Raw genomic sequence first — 20,195 nt, 5'->3', positions numbered from 1 at the left:
CACACATAAAAGACAGCAAATCCACGGACACATACATCTCTGAACACTATACATTATAAAACTCTTTATGAAAAATAACTCTTTATAAAACACACACCGTAAACTCAGAGCAAGATCTGCAAACAAATCCGTCGTCAAGTGCTTCAAATCTTCTTCAGTCTTATGACACATCCGAGCATTTCTGTGTCTACAAAATACTCTGTTAGCTTCAAAAATATCTGAGCTGAGATCATTGGCTGATCGTGGCTGATCATTTTGATTGTGATTTACTAGATGGTGATCTTTTTTATATCACCATTATCTTTTATTTACTGAAAATCGCTTTAAAACAATGGTCCTCCCAAAAAAAAACAATCATGTCTTTCAAACACAAATGAGATATTTTGACAAATCTTCACGCTGCTCCGCACATGACATGCAGGGAAACAAAAGATATCACGGATTTAAGAATTATTTCCCACAAATTATTCATGTGTTCCCTTGATTTCTGTAAATTGTTGGAATGTGCTAATTTGTTTCCTCGTTTTGGTTAAATCATGGTATAATTAATTAACTAAATTAAAATTAAATTAAATTAAAAGGAATTCATTAATACAACTTGGCTACTAAATAAAGTCATCATTTACTCACCCTCGTGTTGTTCCACACCTTCCCAGAATTTTCTGGGACATGAAAACAAATTAGTGCAACATGGCCACAGTTTACCTAAATTAAGGGAACAAATTGGTACAACATGGCCACAAATGAATAAGTAGTGGGGTAAAAATTCTTAATTTGTGGATATATCTATCTTACTTTTTTCTGTCATGTGCAGGCCGGCATACTATATTCCAAAGTTGTTTGGAAAAACAAAAATTCCTTTTGTTTTACGTAACAGACAACAGAATAATAGCCGATATTGGAGTATTTTTTAGATTCCTTCAAATATAAATGCATGTTTCTAAGTGCCACTGGGTAAAAGAATCTCATAAACGAATCTATGGCCACATACAGACAGCAGCAGAATACGGTTATCAGTAATTAATCACAATTAATCACACTGATACTTACTTTAGTCACTCTTGCTATGGTTACAGGTCACAAACAGAGTTTGACAGCGCTCACCCACTTTTTCAGCAACACTGGTTCTGGAAGTGTTTTTTTTTTCCATTCATTTTTTTTCCATAGCAATTAAAAAAGATTAAAGAGATAAGCCATGAACCAAATTAACCAGCTACGAGGTAAAGCATTATAAGCCATGAACCAAACTAACCAGCTACGAGGAGAACTGTGAATGTCATAAGTGAATTAAAGATTTTGGGGGAAAATAAACTATCCATTTAAAGTTTATTATATATACTGAAACAATATATTTTATGTTTAATACAAATATGCGTATATATCGGAATATGGTGGAGCCCAGTGCTCCTTTGACAAGTTGCGGTGCTTCATGGGAGTGGGTGGAGCCCAGTGCTCCTTTGACACTATTTTTTCACTGCGACTCTCTGATTGGTGTAATTTTCAGTGTAGCATCATGGGTAATGTAGTTTTTCATCAGGGATTCTGCTGTTAAACAGGACTATTTAAAACAGGGGTGTCCAAACTCGGTCCTGGAGGGCTGGTGTCCTGAAGAGTTTAGCTCCAAGCCCAATTAAACACACCTGAACCAGCTAATCAAGCTCTCACTAGGCATGCTAGAAACTTAAAGGCAGGTGTGTTGAGGCAAGTTGGAGCTGAACTCTACCAGACACTGGCCCTCCAGGACAGAGTTTAAGCACTCCTGAAGTTAAAATAATGCAAACTGATTGCTTCAACAAAAGCATATACCATTAACTAACAAACTCTAAACTACACAATGTAAAACATCAACTCAAATCTTACCCCCAAAACCCAATGCGCTGCAGAGTAGCCCCGTTCCTCAAATCTTGTCCTGGAGGTCCAATGCGCTGCAGACTTTAGCTCCAACCCTGATCAAAGTCACCTGCCTCAGGATGCATTTTCTAATGATCCCAAAGACATTGATTGGCATTGATTAGCATGCTCAGGTGTGTTTGATTAGGGTTAGAGCTAAACTCTGCAGGAAAGTGGATCTCGAGGTCCAGATTTGAGGATCCCTGCTCTATAGAATACAGGCTTGACTTCAGTTGCACACTCAAACAGACAGTATTCAATCCACTATCATAAGCTGTTGTGTGGACTGGACGTCTTTGAGTAAATACATTCGTCAGTCAAAAACACTGACACTGTGAATGTAGCCTATTTATTGTGGGCGACTTGTATCTTTACGGGTGTTGATGTTGTGGAGTCATCAGTGGGAGGAGCTTCGGTCGTTGGCCACATCCTGCAGGCGTCTGAGCAGAGCCGTCTGATTCTCCTGGCAGAGCCTTTTGGCGGGAGACTGCTGCTCTTCCTCCAGGGCGATACTTCGCTTCTTGGTGGGTGTCTCGCCCGTTCGGATCATGCTGTTAATCTCTCGCAGCCGCTGTGAGATAAAGTGATAATTTAAGAACTATGTTTTGATGAATCTGAAGAGGAAATGTTTTTAAAATTATATTTAGTTCTTTTACGTTGGATGGGCTGGAGCTGACGTAGTAGAAGATCTTGTCTCGAGGAGTAATAGGGCTGCCGGTCTTGTGTGGAGAGATGTAGATGGAGTGATTGTGGGATAGGAGCACGCGGCGTGGAGAGCCAATGCGGACTGACGGATATGGACAGAGGGGAGGAGCTTCAACCTGCAAACACACACACCACTGCAGCTCTAAATCTGAATCAGCACTGAACTGACAGGAGCTGAATAATGCCACTTGTCTTTTGAGAGCTGCTTTACTGCAGAATTCGAATTTGTCTCCTGTTTATTACTGTGAAGCTGCTTTGAAAATTTGTATTTCATAAAGTGCTATAGAAATAAAGGTAACTTGACTTGAAACCACAGTACTACAGAAAACGGGCAATATTTACCCCATTTTTCGGCGAGTTGCTGGAGTAACGCAGAGCGAACTGTTTGATCTGTTTGATGTAGACGTTGTTGTAGAAACTAATGAGGTCTCCCCTCTCCTCCCCCTGCTCTTGTGGGACCCCAGGGGCCCGGGTCGGGGTGGATGGGGTGCTGCTGGGCTGGGGAATGGGCAGAGTGCTGCTGGAGCGCATGGACACAGGACTGCTCTCACCACTGGCTGTAAAGCAGAAAAACCGGAAGTCATTGTAACGAATAAACAACCTGCAAACGATTTCTGCAATCCTGGGTCGGTTTGGACCTGGTGGAATTAAAACAGTCATAGCAAAAATATTTTTTCAACTAACAACATGCTGTATATGATCAATAATGAGTACATTGAATACCATGTTACCATGTTATTACCCTGTTTACTAACTTTACACCAATTTTAGTTATTAATCAATTCTTTTACATTTCTCATTTTACACGAACTACAGAAATACCATTGTGATGCAAGAAACCAAATGTATTAAATATGAAATTTATAAGACTATAAAATCTGAGAATTACCAGTATTAACATTGACATCTCTGAATTATAGTACTACTACTTACTAGTGCTCAAAGAAAAAAATATATATATATTGTCACAATTTATGAAACCAAAATTCATTTTCTAACGAAACAACATTAATTACTCAAGAATGTTTTCAAAGTAAATATAATCATTTTACCTGCATAAAAATTCACACACACACACACACACACACACACACACACACACACACACACACACACACACACACACACACACAAACAAACACATATTGAGGGATTTTTTTTCTTTTTTTATTTATCAGAAAGTGAATTTCTATGCAAGTTAAAATATTATATTTAGTTTGTAATTGTATTCTAATATTCTAGTAATATAATATTCTAGTAATGCATTCTTCAGAAATGTCATGTAGCCTATCTCTTCTGGGTCAAAACAGACCAGAATAAATCATACGGGTTCAAGGGCACAAATACAGAACAAAACATCTGGAAAACATTCACTAAGAATGAAATGCACCTGCTGATAGTGGTGTTTATTTGCACTATGTCTGCATTGTTTTAGCACTGGATTTACTATTCACCGGATTCAAGTGGGTGCATCATTTTGTGGGTTTGTAAATTACAGAACTACCAAAATAGAAGACTGTCTAGTGACAAAAGCTCTGTAAAATGTGTGTTACCTTGTTCTTGTCCTCCCTCTGTGGGTGAACACTGTCTGTGAGTGTTTTCACTGTTTCCTGAGTGGCATCTCTTTCTTCCAGAGATCAGCACGCTCCTGTATACCTGAGATACCATTGTCATCTTTATTCATATGTTTATCATCTTTGTCATTGTTTTACACATGCACTGAAGTTATACTCACACTGCTGCTGGCCTGAGGTTGAGATCTGTAACACTTCATGATGTTCTGAAAGGACTTGTCCTCTTTTGTCACCTGAGCAATCGACAAAACTGTTAAAGCAGCCATTTTTCTTGCTCTTTTGAAATAAAAAAAGTTACGAGTGACATACTGTAACACGCAACCACGATTTCACACATCATTGCATTGCATTAATAAAATTTTGACAAACATTAATCTGTACTTTAATTAAAAGTATAGAATATGACCAGTTGCATATAGATACACCTATGAATACCAATATAAATGCCTATAACTTTTGTGTGATAAATGATGATTAAATACCTTAGTCATGACATAAATGGCACACATGAGGAGCTGGTCCAGATGTCGGTCCATCATGAGGTCAGTGCAGTGCACTAATGAATACTCAAAACATGTCCAGATTTTCCTGCGCAAATCTGCGCTAATGTCCAATTTAGCACACAAGTCTCTGAGACGCACACTAGCAAGGTGATATACCTGATGGGGGAAAGGGGCATTATTTAGGGTTGAAGGACATCTATTGATTTTTGGCTTTTGGTGGACTAGATATTGCTGCTGTTGGATTTGCTACTGCCAATAGACACACTGCTGTGAGCATGTTAGATATGCTGCTACTGCATAAATAGACACACATAAATCCTCTAGCGTGTAGACAGGTGGTGCTGGGGGAGGTGGAGGGATTCAGAAGAACAGATCTCACTGTACCTTGCGGAAGAACAGGCAGAGGGAGCCGGTCTTCTGTGCTCGTTTGGTGGGTGTTCCCTGCTGAGTATTCTTCTTGTCTGGTTTGGCAGGGCTGGGGTTGTTCTGGACTGTGCCTGTGGGTGTTGCCGTCAGCTGTTGGGCAGTCAGGGTGCCCGTCAGAGCCTGGGCACTGAGGGTTGGCAGAGCCCCCCCACTCTGACCTGTCACGCTCACTTGCACCGGGATGAACGTGATGCCACCGCTTTCATTTGCTATTCCTGCAAACAGTGTAAAGATGTTAAAAACTTTAAGAATCAAAATTCTAATCAAAATAAAATAATTGCAAGATACCATATTCTGTATGTGGAAATTAACTTTTTTTGTGTGTGTAATTTAAGAAAATGTATATTATATTACTTTATTTTATTATTTTTTTTATCTAGTATATATCTAGTTAAGTCCGGAACTCTACATGGCACAGGCTGATTGGCCTCTGCTCATTCTGCAACCAATGATATTGCTTGCTCAACTTTTAAATAGTCTGATTCAGTGTTTGCTTTAAGCTTGTGGTTCTTCAGAAACCCTCCACCTCCCCCAGCTCCACCTGTCTAGATATGCTTAGGGATTTATGTATGACTATTCATGGAGCAGCAGCATATCTTATGTGCTCACAGTAGCAGTCTTTTTTTAAGTTGAAGAATCTGTGTTTAGATCGCTCAGAGTAGCATTTTTCTGTGGCATCACCTACTTAATAACAGACTCATAAAGGTACTGATGATAAATGAATGATAATAGATACTTTTGCACCTTGAACAGGTATGGTGACCGTCTGGCCATTGTTTGCAGTGACTGTTGCTGTTGCCATGGTGACCACAGTCTGTCCAGCAGGGATGGGGCTAACCAGAGAAGGCTGGGCCACTTTAACAGGTTGAGCAGGCTCAGAGGTTGAATCTCCGTCAACGAAGAGGCGGCGACAGGCTGTAGCCATAGGAGGCGAGTTGTAGCGGTCATGGAGAGATGTAGGGGATGGAGAAACTCCTACAGGAGGAAAAGAAAGAACATATTAAAATGTGAACATTCAGTTTGTTTCAATAAATGTATAGAAAAAATCTTGTATTCAATCACAGTGCTTGTTTCATTCAAAGCAAGGTACCTTTTACTGCTCCTGCAATATTACTGCTGAACCCACTCTTGTTGGGAGTGTGTATGTTGCTTCCTGAACTCTCCTCCAGATGTTGAGGAGGCATTACCTATAATTCATTTTGCACTTAAGTATATTCTTTTAAAGTACATTATTCATGTACTTTTTTTAAAAAGTATCCTAAAGTGTACTTTTTTTCACAAGGGACAGCAAACATCATTGATCTTGTTTATGTGGTTATAAGCAGTTATATTGTTCTGACCTCCTGGCAAGCAGGAACGCAGTTCTTGGCCTCTCGGATGCTCTCCCACAGTGGGGAATTTCCTTTCCATGCCAAAGATTCCAAAACCTGCTCCTCAACATGGTTCAAATGTTTGACTACCTCCCGGAAAAGACCCTCCTCCGCACGTACCAACACCTCAATCACCTGTGAGCGAGACAGAGAGGCTTTAACTCTTGTGAATGAATGCATACAATTTTCTTGGTTATTTTCTTTTTCTATTACCTTATAAAAATGATAAGCAGGGAGGTCAAAGATTTGCAGGACTCTGGGAAACTCTCCCGGTGGTCGATATGAGAAGATGATGATCTCCAGGCAGCAGACGATCAGTGATCGGTGAAGTATATCCTGCTCTAGAATGCCCTGAGACGCATGATATAACATTCAGCAGACAGAATTATTAAGGTGTGCTGCTTATATTCAGTATTTTTGCAGTAGGGTATACATTTCATTCATGGCTTATTTAAGGCATGTAGTGAGATTTGTGTGAAGATGAAACCTACAGATAGGTCCATGTCTCCAAGCCGTTTCTTCTCCTGGTTGATGATCACTTCCAATGATTTGTAATAAAGTGCCTCAGCCAAGCAAAAATACTTCACTGCAACATCTGTGGAAAAGGATGGCTTTTATCAGTGTTTGAATTGTGAGAAAAGCCATGAACTACAAATTAAAGAAAACATGAGAAAAATATGACATAAGGAAGTATGAAGGTGCACACCTCTTGCCAGACTCTTGTTTTCCTCTCCTGTTCCCTCATAATTCTTAAGAAAAATCTCTGACATCTCCTTTAGTCTGGCTGCTATGGACTCACTGGGGTCTCTTACACATGATCTGTGTTTTTTAAACAGAAAATACCAGTGATTTCAATGCGCAGCAGATTTCACTGCAAATTTCACAGGTCACTGGAATCACTGCAATCACAATCACTAGAATCCCAGTTTACTGCAAACTTTAGTATCACATTTCACAGGAATTACCTGTGTCACATTTTACTGTAAACAGTGGTATCACATTGTAACAATAAAAACTCCATAATCACGGGAAGAAGGAGGTGGGAACCGGCGAACACTCAAATAAAAGCTTTAATAACAAAATAAACATAAAACAGCGCGACAGCCCCTCAACTGCCGCGCACAACAAAAAACCAAACCACAAAATAAAACCCAGGCCTGGTCCTCTCTCGTCCTTCACTGTCATCGCTCCTCTTTTGTATCCTTCCGATCTCCTCCGTGGGACTCGAGACCGGTGAGTGGAGCAGGTGTTGCTCTCGGCCCCACCCCACTCGTCACACACATTTTATTGGTATCACGATTCAATTGAACACTGTTATCACTTTTTACTGGGTTCACAATTCCTTTGAATCACTGGAATCAGTTTCCTTGATTATCTGGTTTCACATTTGACTGGCATCATAAGTGGAATACTGGATTACACAGTTGACTAATCACTGGTAACACATTTTAGTGAGATCACAGTTCACTGGAAACAATGGAATGGGAGCTTAATGGAGTAGTTCCACAGATTTACTGGACTCTGGAATCACAGTTTTACTGGACTCTCTGGAATCACAGTTTTACTGTACTCTGGGATCACAGTTTTACTGGACTCTCTGGAATCACAGTTTTACTGTACTCTGGGATCACAGTTTTACTGGACTCTCTGGAATCACAGTTTAACTGGACTCTCTGGGATCACAGTTTTACTGGCATCTCTGGAATCACACTTTTACTGTACTCTGGGATCACAGTTTTACTGGGCTCTCTGGAATCACAGTTTTACTGGGCTCTCTGGAATCACAGTTTTACTGGGCTCTCTGGAATCACAGTTTTACTGGGCTCTCTGGAATCACAGTTTTACTGGGCTCTCTGGAATCACAGTTTTACTGGGCTCTCTGGGATCACACTTTTACTGGACTCTCTGGAATCACACTTTTACTGTACTCTGGGATCACAGTTTTACTGGACTCTCTGGAACACAGTTTAACTGGACTCTCTGGGATCACAGTTTTACTGGACTCTCTGGAATCACACTTTTACCGGACTCTCTGGAATCACACTTTTACTGTACTCTGGGATCACAGTTTTACTGGACTCTCTGGAATCACACTTTTACTGTACTCTGGGATCACAGTTTTACTGGACTCTCTGGAATCACACTTTTACTGTACTCTGGGATCACAGTTTTACTGGACTCTCTGGAATCACAGTTTAACCGGACTCTCTGGAATCACAGTTTAACCAGACTTTCTGGAATCACACTTTTACCGGATACTCTGGAATCACACTTTTACTGTACTCTGGGATCACAGTTTTACTGGACTCTCTGGAATCACAGTTTAACTGGACTCTGGGATCACAGTTTTACTGTACTCTCTGGGATCACAGTTTTACCGGACTCTCTGGGATCACAGTTTTACTGGCATCTCTGGAACCACAGTTTTACTGGCATCTCTGGAATCACAGTTTTACTGTACTCTGGGATCACAGTTTTACTGGACTCTCTGGAATCACACTTTTACTGTACTCTGGAATCACGGTTTTACCGGACTCTCTGGAATCACGCTTTTACCGGACTCTCTGGAATCACGGTTTTACCGGACTCTCTGGAATCACGGTTTTACCGGACTCTCTGGAATCACAGTTTTACTGGGCTCTCTGGAATCACAGTTTTACTGGGCTCTCTGGAATCACAGTTTTACTGTACTCTGGGATCACAGTTTGTGGAATCACACTGCAATCACAGTTTTACTGTACTCTGGGATCACAGTTTTAACTGGACTCTCTGGGATCACAGTTTTACTGGACTCTCTGGGATCACAGTTTTACTGTACTCTGGAATCACAGTTTTACTGGTCTCCTTAATCACACTTTTACCAGACTCTCTGTAACCACAATATTACTGGACTCTGGAATCACACTTTTACCGGACTCTCTGGAATCACAGTTTTACCGGACTCTCTGGAATCACGGTTTTACCGGACTCACAGTTTTACTGTACTCTGGGATCACAGTTTTACTGGCATCTCTGGAATCACACTTTTACTGTACTCTGGGATCACACTTTTACTGGACTCTCTGGAATCACACTTTTACCGGACACTCTGGAATCACAGTTTTTACTGTACTCTGGGATCACAGTTTTACTGGACTCTCTGGGATCACAGTTTTACTGTACTCTGGGGATCACAGTTTTACTGGACTCCTTAACCACAGTTTTACTGGACTCTCTGGAATCACAGTTTTACTGTACTCTGGGATCACAGTTTTACTGGACTCTCTGGAATCACACTTTTACTGTACTCTGGGATCACAGTTTTACTGGACTCTTCTGTGGAATCACACTTTTACTGTACTCTGGGATCACAGTTTTACTGGACTCTTCTGTGGAATCACAGTTTTACTGTACTCTGGGATCACAGTTTAACTGGACTCTCTGGGATCACAGTTTTACTGTACTCTGGGATCACAGTTTTACTGGACTCTTCTGTGGAATCACAGTTTTACTGTACTCTGGGATCACAGTTTTACCTGACTAACTGGGATCACAGTTTTACTGGACTCTCTGGAATCACAGTTTTACTGTACTCTGGGATCACAGTTTTACTGGACTCTCTGGGATCACAGTTTTACTGTACTCTGGGATCACAGTTTTACTGGGCTCTCTGGAATCACAGTTTTACTGGGCTCTCTGGAATCACAGTTTTACTGTACTCTGGGATCACAGTTTTACTGGACTCTCTGGAATCACAGTTTTACTGTACTCTGGGATCACAGTTTTTACTGGACTCTCTGGAATCACAGTTTTACTGTACTCTCTGGGATCACAGTTTTAATGGACTTTCTGGGATCACAGTTTTACTGTACTCTGGGATCACAGTTTTTACTGGACTCTCTGGAATCACAGTTTTACTGTTCTCTCTGGGATCACAGTTTTAATGGACTTTCTGGGATCACAGTTTTTTGGACTCTCTGGAATCACAGGAATCACACTTTTACCGGACTCTCTGGAATCACGGTTTTACCGGACTCTCTGGAATCACAGTTTTACCGGACTCTCTGGAATCACAGTTTTACCGGACTCTGGAATCACATTTTTACCTGATTACACTGAACTGTGATTGCAGGTACTCTGCTTCTTGTATTTGGGTATATGTAGTGGATAGTGACACACAAAAGGTAATTTGCGCTTACCTGAATATGTCTCTGAGTCTCATGCTGGGTCTGTATTTGAATCCTGTCAGCAGAGTGTGCAGACGGCCCACACTCTGCATCGCCGTGGAAACGGGGGTACCCACGCTGCTCTCCGGCACATACCTCCTTCCTGTCAAAGGAGTGGACACTTTCAGAGCAGATGCCTGTGAAACAAACACACACGTTTACTGATAACATCGCTGCTCATTGTTGAGAATTATTTTTATGTGTATTTATGATAGTTGGACACACATACTGTCATTGAGTTCTGGAGGAGGTTGGTCAGCCGTTCCTGGTTTTCTGTCCCTTCACACAAACAAGGTCCTGGGGTGCCAATGTCTTCTCTGGCCGCTTCTCCCAGAAATATTCTCTCATCCAGAGAACCGGATGATAACACGTGTTCCTCATATACACGGTTCAGAGAAGCACTGAAGAAACAGAGAGATCGAGGAGATCGTGAACTACAGGAGAAACGTTTGAGCAGCTTCATGTAGAGTAAGTGTTTAACTGAAAAGAGACACTCACAGACTGTCACCAAAATTCACTGGCTCTAAAAACCCTGTCAGTGTGTCTTCTTTCCCTTTCAAAACCTGTGTGAGAGAAAAGGTAGGAAATGTTGCATATACTTAGCTTAAACTTAAAGCCAGTTTAAAGAAAACATGAAATATAATTTGCAACACATTTAAAATGTTTAACATGAAATATTCTGAATATTTACTGGGAAACACTGAATTGTTGGAAGAGTCCATTTTGGAAAAATTAAGATTATTTAATGTTTTTAAAAGAAGTCACTTTATGCAAACCAAGACAAAAATACAGTAAAAACTGTGAAGTATTATATGTGTTCAGTGTTAAAACTTCTCTAACTTTTGATGAATGGTAGTGTATTTGGAAACACTCAAATAACATTATATCTGGGTGAACTGATTTAGGAAATCAGCATATTATAATGATTTCTGAAGGATCATGTGACACTGAAGACTGAAGGAATAAAAAATATTGTTTTTTAGTAAAATTTTTACAAAAACACACCCTTTGAGAAAAAAAACCAAAATAACAAAAAACACACAATATATCAAATGCAGCCTTGGTGAGCAAAAAGCCTAATATCATCAATCATACAGTATATCTAGTGTATTTCCAGTACCTTGCGCTCAAAGAGTTTCTTGATGAAGGGTTTCCAGAAATGCTCCTTTGCTCCTTTGGCCTCCAGCACCAGCCCATCATGAAGCTCACACAGCTTCTCTATGAAACATAATGATCCTGGGCTGGGCTTATAATCTTTACTGTTGAAGTCCTCAGGCAGTCCTGCACACAAAACAAGCACAAACCAATGTTTGTTTGACCTTCTGTGATCTCCTTCTGTCTGGACAACTGATCCCAAAAGAAATGGCTCATTTTGGTTTTTAAGAAGAATGAATGCTGTGTGGGACCTTTAAAAGCTGGGTTGAGCAGATCTTTACGACTAGAGCACAGGAGAGCATTGCAGTAAACAAGATCCAGAGCACACAGGAGCAGATGATACGAGTTCACCAGATCATCACTTATCATTGGGAAGTTTCCTACAGGACAGAGGGGAAAAAATAAAAATCATGTGATAAAAATAAAACTAATAAAATAAATGAAGGTGAAATAGTGAAATAGTGTGGTTCTACAAGGATCTCTAATGACATTCGACTGTAAAAACCTTTTGGTTCTGGTTGGAACCTTTATACTTTGCTATGAACGTGAAACTAAACTAAACAATCTGTCAAATGTGTTACGGAAAAGAGCCGAGCACAATAGTGTTGAGCAGGAAAACACTGCCGATCACTCTAAAAACATATATCAAGCAGACAGGTGGCCAACTTTACTGCAACAACAGGAAAAGTCTGCAAAAAATCAACATGTGCTGTTAGGCCACAATGACTGGATTTATCATTTCCTGTTTAATTCGTTTCAAGAGTTACAGTACCAGCCTGTACAACGCAAAGAGTGCATGGAACCTGTAAAGCGATATACAGTATTAGCTAATCTCAAGTGTTTGATTGCTTCCCAGGTAACAAATTTAGGTTATAGAAACGTTGTGGGCACATTGTTTTGAAACGTTGAAATGTTCAGTTGCACTGAATACTGTATCCCACAATGCAGTGCATTCAATTAAATGCCTTCCATTTAAAGTGTGACAAATTTGACCTTAACTGTAAACTACTTGACTTAAATATTACAAACAAACATATAAAGTATGTTTTTATTTTCTAAATTACTTTCCAAGATAATACTCTAACTGTCACTCACCTGAATGCATGCTACATGCAGGCCAGAAAACATATACTATGCACTTTTCACATCTATACTATACATCAGATTTCCAGTGCACAATAAAACACAAAAAATAAAATAAAAAGCTGAAATAAGTTTGATGCACTTGGTACTTACATGCAATTTCTTATTTCATTCCTCAAATAACGTGACTTTTGATCTTTAACCAGCAGCAGGCTCTTTTCCCTGCACTGAGTTCAGCAGAATGAGGGATTTTCCTCCAGGATGGGATATAGAGGGACACCGATCTGCCCCAGTGGCCCGCTGAGCTTTACTCAAACACAGACAAGTCCTGACTTGTCATCTGGGCTGGTTGCTATGTTAAGTGACGCATGAGGCACATGAGGAAATAACGCACTCAGCTGCTGTCCTCTTGCTCTGCTGCTCTCTGCTATTTAGGATTGACTTTCACAATTTGCTTATTAAATATTTTTGATATTTTCTCGGAATATTCCTTTATAAAAAGGAATGCAAGCTCAATTTAGGTTTGAGCTTCATACATTGCTAATTGTATGACATGCAGAATTATATGGCATCAATAATGACACAGTTCATAAATATTTACAAATGAATCATACTTGACTTGCTCAAAAGATTACTTGAAAAAAAAAAAAAAAAAAAAAAAAAAAAAAAAAAAAAAAACTGCCTGCAGTTGAGAAACAAGATCGAGGTAAATGTATCCGAATAAAAGTGTTTATTTGCTTCTCAAGATAAAGGGAAGAAAAATTAATCAGAAACATTTATATTCACAAAAATTATATACTGTATAAAAAAATAAGTAAAAATGATTCTTAGGAAAACATTTAAGACCATTTTCAGGTCGTATTTCAAGATATGAGAAAATTGTGTTTCAATAATTAAAAGAAAATAAAAATAACAACAAAAAAATAAATAATAATACATTAATGATTAAATTTAATCATTAAAATGACATTTCTCATATCTCCTGATAATAATAATAATAATAGGACAAGTAAGATATTTTGAATTATGATATAATTTTCATGTCAATTTTCCTCCAAGCATATTTTCTATAATTTTTTTATTTAAATTATTTCAATTGTAAAATATTTAATTTCATGTTTAATTAGTTGTACAGCATTTAATTTATGCTGATTTATATATATATATAATTTAGCATTACATACAATGATATATATAATATTACATGCAATTTGTATATATATATATATATATATATATATATATATATATATATATATATATATATATATATATATATATATATAGGGGTTTTTATACGGGTCTTTCGGTTCAGTATACAGTACATGTGTGGAACTGAATTTCATAGTTTTATATTTCTTAATTTTTATCAAATTGATATCAGTTCTTAAACCCCAAGATCGATCTTTTAGTCTATGCAGTTTCAGTGGAAAACATCACCAAAAATTAAACAGCGCAACTTACAAAATATAATTTCTGACTGTTTTCTTTGGATTTTTCACCATGTTTCATGGGATTCATCCGTTTGTACTTGATTACTCTCCACCTCTGATGAGATCTTATTGCAGCATGTCTGATCTTGCAGCTCAAACAACAGCAAAAATAAAACCATTCAACAAACTAAATTCACCCACAGCATTAAACGAAGTGATGGGCTTGTGTTGATGTGTGTGTGTGAGGAAATGCTCTGTCCCTGCTGGCCTCTGACCGAATCAAACATGTCTGCACAGGCCCACATAATGAGCACAGGTCACATGATCAAGCTCTCTGCGCTCTCAGCCAATGACGGCCTGTCCTTCTGTCAGAATCTCCACAGCTCATGACCCTCTTAAGGGACAACACAGGAGGAACAATCCCATGAAACACTGCACCTACAGCAGCTCCTGCTCCTCTCTAATGTCACCTTCCGTCCAGCCTTTCTATTCTCAGTCCACTGTTATTCAGCATAAAGACCCAAAAAACTTAAAAGTCCAGCAGATAAATGCTGAAAATAAGAAATTGCCAAAAGCTGCTGTGTGAACTACATCATGTTAAGCATCTATCAAGTAAAAAGAAAACTGAATTTTTCTTGTTCTTATGAAATAAATATTTGATGTACTATGCAAACATGATCTAACAATCAGAAGTCCCTCTCCAATCCACCCCAAATATTTACTGAAACGAGAAAAAAAAAAACACTTGAAAGGCTTTATGATGACATCATTGCTATGTCCGTTTACATATCAACATTCTGTATTCAGTATAAACTGTGTCACTATGTGGAGGTCACTGGAGGTCATCTGCATTTAGAAATCTTAAAGGTACAGTAGCAATCTTTAAATCTGAAATAAGAAACAGTACTAATACTGCTGCTATTTTATAGTTTGTTGTGTGTAGCTGACCGTTCAAAAGTTTGGGGTCAGTATATATTTTTTTAAAGTTCATGAAAAGTGACAAGTGAGAGAAGTTGAAGCTTTCATTAAATTCTGAACTTCCATATTGCAATTCTGAGTTATATAAAGACATGCATGTTTTTACCAGTCTGAAACCTGTAATTAACGTTATACGAGGACTTCAGGGGAACAAAAGAACATGTAGAATATGGCCCTGTAAATGAATGGCATGTTAAAGAACTCTTTACCTTTAGCATGTATGAACAGGATCCAGCAGAAGTTGAAGACCTCGGTGACGGTGCAGGGATGTCGTCTGAGGACAGAGGAAAGATCTGTCAGCACAAGCTTCTCATAAACACTCAATATAGGGTAGAGCCATTTGTTTCCATTATCCATTCTTTTTTATGCAACGTGTCACATTTTAATTCAGTGTCAAATACAAATCAGATGTATAGGCATAAATAACTGCGATTATCTGTGAACTCCAGTGACCTGTCCTGACATTATTTATCATATGACCATGTGCTTCACAAAACATGAAGTGGACAGGTCAGGCTGAAGTACCTCTGTTTCCTGCCTCTGTGCGTTCTGGGTAATTCATCTGTGGGCGCCTTGAAGATGTCTTTGAACAAGGGCACGTATTTCTTAAAGATGACGGATGTGACGGTGAAGTTCCTCTCTAGTTTCTCAGTGCTCTGCTGGAACTCCTTGGGCAGGTTGGCCATGTCCTGCCATTCCATCACTTCATTTAAAAAAAAAACCAAACCAAAATTAAAAATAAAATTACTTAAACCAAACCACAGCACATAAATTTAAATAACAATAATACTCAATTAATTTTGGAACACTTCATTTTAATGTGTCCTTGTTACACATGAGTCATTCCAAGAGTCAGGGCATATTCCATGTCCATTTATGGTTATTATATTATTTTCTAACTAAAATTCTTAAAAAAAATCAATCTTCACAACAAAATAAACATTAAACAAAAACAAAAAAAAAATATATATTTTTCTAATGTCTGCAAAAGAAATATATATTTTTCTAATGTCTGCAAAAAAAAAATGGTTTATCACAATACAAAAAACCAAAAAAACCACCCCAACAAAAAAAATTATTTATCACAACTAGCAATATTTGTATGATTTCAGTTACCTCAATAAAAAAATTTTATCTACAATAACCTATTGTTAAGGAGTATATAAACTGACTGTTAGCAATATTTGTATGATTTCAGTTCAAATATATATTCATATAGATATATAATGTAAGGTTAACCTGATTAAGAAAGAAAATCAATCAATCAATATTTGATGCATAATTGCAAGCAATTCACAGTAAACCAAAACCTAACCCTAACCATAAACTTATACATGATGTTAAATAATTTTTCGCAGGACGTATTTGTGTAATTACACTGTACCAAGGACTCTTAAAAAATAAAGTGTGACTAAAATTATATTTAGCATAAACTGTATCACCATTTTTTTTAGGAAGATTGAATGAATAACAATGGTATCACCATAAATGGAGACCAGGGGAAAATAAACCATGAAAATAATGTCCCAGCATGCTTTTTTCTTTCAATTCTACTAATTTGGGGTTGATATAGGAGCTGTGCATGTTTTTGACATACCATATACTTTTGGTATTTCGGCATTTACCATATACTGTATATGGTTGTTATTATTATAAAGACTATAATATAAAAAATACCTTATATTGATTATTTAATAGTAACATTACACAACTGTATACACTCCATCTTTTCTCTGTGGCTTACAAAGCTGTAAGAAGCTACATTGCAAGCAGAAATGCAGCTTTGTAAACCCCAGCTGATCTTTAAGTTGTCTTGGGAACATGAAAACATGTCTCTCTCTCTGTGTGTGTGTGTGCGCGCAACAATCACTGACTGAACTGTCCAGCTGTGTCTTTTATACCTCTTTAACTCTATCTATCTATATTAACAACAAAATAAATCGACCCGTTCACTGACCTCTGTTGTGAAGAGCGCAGTATCCTGGTCAGAGACACATAGTTGCCCTCGGCTGTGCCTTTACCTATAGTGGGCACCGATGAGCGGCACGCCACATACAGAGCACACGCCAACCAGTGCAGTTCACTGCCCTGAGACACACAGACAGGATAGAAAACAGAGTATTACAAACTAAAAATATTATTTAGTTCTTATTTGATTATAAGAAGTCAAACTGACATCTTAAAGATGTCTATCAGATGTTTGTACACAGCAGATGAAGAGATCTTTAACAGACATCTTGCAGATGTACATGTGCTATCTGGGTTGGTTGACCATGTTGGATATGTACCATGAAAATAGCATTCTATTCTTAAAAGTACCATGGTACCACAGAAAATCGTGCTTTTACTATTTACTGTAACTGCACCATACAGCACTTACATGTTTTTTTTCTGCACATGCACAATAAGATGACATACGTGGTGCAGATGTATTATTATTATTATTTTTTTTTACGTATTAGGCTTAAAACAACCTAAAAGCACAGCTTGTCCTTACTGTACATTATTATGATCGTTTGGCTGTAAAGGTGTTCATTCAGATAAAGCTGCTGATGATGTCACACAGCCTCTCACGCGCATTCTGCATTCAGGTCGAATACGTAATGTGCACATACACATATTTAAACATTCTTTGACACGTTAAAGCGCATAATCTGTACATAAAACATAGAAATAACATGTCAATTCAAAATGAATGCTACTAAATGCATGCATGTTTGCGTTTATAAATGCGTGCACTGGGCCTGTAGCCCACTGTAGCCCACTTATGAGCTCACTTTACCTCCAGAGTGTAATTTTTGCTGATATTTTCATAACTCCTCCATGCCCCGTTACTCGACTCCTCATCCATATTCAGAGCTCGACACAGATCTTCAAATGCATGTCTAGTTTTCAGCAGCGTATCTTCTTCCTCGCTCATTTTTGGGGCTTTTCGTGAACGCGTAGATGTATAAATATACGAGTGATTTGTTTCTTTGTTTGCGATGCAAGAAACGCAAACCGCTATTAAATGAACGGGATGAAATTAAGAATGAAGTTATTTCATGACAGCGCGAGCGACTGTACAGTCCTGCACGGTGTAGCCATTTAAATGTCCTGAATCATAGACATATAAATACCTAGACGCCTCATTGGCCGCTTTGAACAGCCTCTCACACGAATGAGAACTTACGACGCGTTTCTGACGTAAGTATGAAAGCGAATGGCGATCTGTGCGTAGAGCCTGTCACACGGAAGTGGAGGTCCCGCCCACTTTCTGACTTCAATATGCCATTTCCCCTTGATTTAACTCATAAATGACTGTCTTACGAGTCTAAACCTGCCAGCCTACATTTCAGCGTTTCGATAACATTTTAATACAGGTCAAAGAGTAAATTAGACTATTGCTGTGTTTCGTTCAATACTCGGTTCTCTCTGCTGTATACAGTCTAAGCACAGTACGCTGCTATTCCCTGCAAGATTTGTTCTGGCATTCAGGCATTCGTTTTATTGAACAGGTGATATATTGTCGTGAAGGGAACGAATGGTTACTTTATACTAGCATTTAAAAGGAAACGCAACAGATGTTTTTTTTTGTTTTTTTGAGCGCAGTTCATTCTAGGCATTCGAAGACGTCACCCGTAAAAACTCCATTTCCCATAAGCCAGTTGCCGGAAGTGGAGTCCGTTGAAGCGGAAGTGGATGAGTTGTTTGTTAGCAACAGTCGCTGTGGTCTGTGTGATGCTTTTGAATCGGTGAGATCGTGTTTGGATTCAAATATTTTTGTCTTGTGAAGGTTTAAAGGACCCTGTGTGATTATAAGTTTGTCTACTGTATCGGGTTTAATTTGAACTTGAATTTGTATTTCCGAAATAACTGCATTTCCGATACAAATGACTTGAGAACGTAATTCAGGTATCTAGTAAACAAGTATCAGATGGTAATGCCATGCTACCTCGATATATAACATGATGCTAAATGTTTACCATATTTATATGTGGTAATATTTTCTTATGAAGTTAATACCATAATACATGTCCAAAATAAACATGGTGATACGTTGTATTCTTTTGTGTTTAAAGTTAAGTTTTAATAAAATAATTTACTGTAGTTCATATTTTCAATGTTCTTCACGTGTGTATTTGCTGTGGGATTTGTTTGATTTCAGTTTGAATGATGTTTGCTCGTGCTGATGAGACAGCTGGCGATATTCCTGTGAAAGACATCACTGTCAACCCAAAGGGAGCTACATTGCCTGGTCAGTGTTAAAACAAAAGTATTATTATAATTGACAGCAATTGCTTTAGTTAAGGGCAGGTAAATGAATAATCCTGTTTGAAACCCTTTTAGAGTCCCTACTGTCTCAGAATGTCAGAGAGAGACAGAACGTGTCTAAATTCAGCAGGGAGGAGCTGGAGGACAAATTTCTGCGGCTGCAGGATGAAAACCTCACACTTAAACAACATACATGCAACCAAGAAGACAAGATCCGCAGGTTTGATCAATCATTAGATTTTAAACATGTAGATTACCTATTCTTCTCAAGAATGGATCAATAACAACAACAAAGTAGTAAGTTTGCAAATGTTTTTGGTGTTTCAGGATGGCCACCAAGTTGATTCGTCTGGTGAAGGACCGTAAGAAGAGTGAGGGGGGTTGTGTAGTGGGCGGTCGAGATGTTGAGATGGAGGAGATGATGGAGGAGCTGCAGGAGAAGGTTCAGGATCTTGAAAAACAGAACGAAGGGCTCAAACGGCGTCTGTTAGCAACCAAACAGCAGCTGCAGGTGCAAAACCGCAGGCACACTCCCTACAGCCACATCCAACCGCGCATCAACTCCGGCCTCCGCAGACTCAGAGATGTCATGCCTATCTAAACATAACGACAACACACT

At 38.6% G+C, this 20,195-nt stretch overlaps 2 protein-coding genes across 3 annotated transcripts; one reads left to right on the top strand and one right to left on the bottom strand.

Annotated features, from left to right (window-relative positions):
• Nucleotides 1-2,247: 2,247 nt before the first annotated feature.
• Nucleotides 2,248-18,414, bottom strand: rbl2 (retinoblastoma-like 2 (p130)). 2 transcript variants are annotated; one of them, XM_042715756.1, is made up of 22 exons: nt 18,105-18,414; nt 17,280-17,410; nt 15,848-16,069; nt 15,532-15,596; nt 12,080-12,208; nt 11,794-11,954; nt 11,172-11,236; nt 10,903-11,074; nt 10,647-10,810; nt 7,175-7,287; nt 6,960-7,063; nt 6,682-6,819; nt 6,439-6,603; nt 6,189-6,285; nt 5,843-6,073; nt 5,057-5,313; nt 4,652-4,828; nt 4,331-4,402; nt 4,149-4,251; nt 2,938-3,152; nt 2,547-2,711; nt 2,248-2,461 (listed from the first exon to the last, which is right to left on the bottom strand). In XM_042715756.1, exons 1-22 carry the CDS (start codon nt 18,240-18,242, stop codon nt 2,288-2,290), a joined length of 3,258 nt encoding a protein of 1,085 aa, XP_042571690.1. In that variant the 5' UTR covers nt 18,243-18,414; the 3' UTR covers nt 2,248-2,287. The 2 variants fall into 2 exon arrangements, with proteins under 2 accessions (XP_042571690.1, XP_018929084.2); XM_019073539.2 differs by lacking the exons at nt 15,532-15,596; nt 15,848-16,069; nt 17,280-17,410; nt 18,105-18,414 and adding an exon at nt 13,065-13,548.
• A 494-nt stretch (nt 18,415-18,908) lies between these two features.
• Nucleotides 18,909-20,195, top strand: LOC122135640 (protein fantom-like). Its single transcript, XM_042715784.1, has 4 exons — nt 18,909-19,056; nt 19,470-19,559; nt 19,652-19,796; nt 19,904-20,195. Exons 2-4 carry the CDS (start codon nt 19,475-19,477, stop codon nt 20,175-20,177), a joined length of 504 nt encoding a protein of 167 aa, XP_042571718.1. The 5' UTR covers nt 18,909-19,056; nt 19,470-19,474; the 3' UTR covers nt 20,178-20,195.

This window comes from Cyprinus carpio, chromosome A25, assembly GCF_018340385.1.
Source record: "Cyprinus carpio isolate SPL01 chromosome A25, ASM1834038v1, whole genome shotgun sequence".
Classification (NCBI taxonomy): Eukaryota; Metazoa; Chordata; class Actinopteri; order Cypriniformes; family Cyprinidae; genus Cyprinus; species Cyprinus carpio.
Note: the sequence above shows the minus strand (reverse complement) of the source record. Positions and strands in the feature narration are given on the sequence as shown.

Excerpts from the sequence above, each read along its gene's own strand:
- LOC122135640 (XM_042715784.1), top strand. The coding sequence starts at position 19,475 with ATGATGTTTGCTCGTGCTGATGAGACAGCTGGCGATATTCCTGTGAAA. Across the intron at positions 19,560-19,651 it reads AAAGGGAGCTACATTGCCTG|AGTCCCTACTGTCTCAGAAT; the intron begins GTCAGTGTTAAA and ends AAACCCTTTTAG. Across the intron at positions 19,797-19,903 it reads CAAGAAGACAAGATCCGCAG|GATGGCCACCAAGTTGATTC; the intron begins GTTTGATCAATC and ends TTGGTGTTTCAG.
- rbl2 (XM_042715756.1), bottom strand. The coding sequence starts at position 18,242 with ATGAGCGAGGAAGAAGATACGCTGCTGAAAACTAGACATGCATTTGAA. Across the intron at positions 4,403-4,651 it reads CCATTTATGTCATGACTAAG|GTGACAAAAGAGGACAAGTC; the intron begins GTATTTAATCAT and ends TCGATTGCTCAG. Across the intron at positions 2,462-2,546 it reads TCAGCTCCAGCCCATCCAAC|CGGCTGCGAGAGATTAACAG; the intron begins GTAAAAGAACTA and ends TTTATCTCACAG.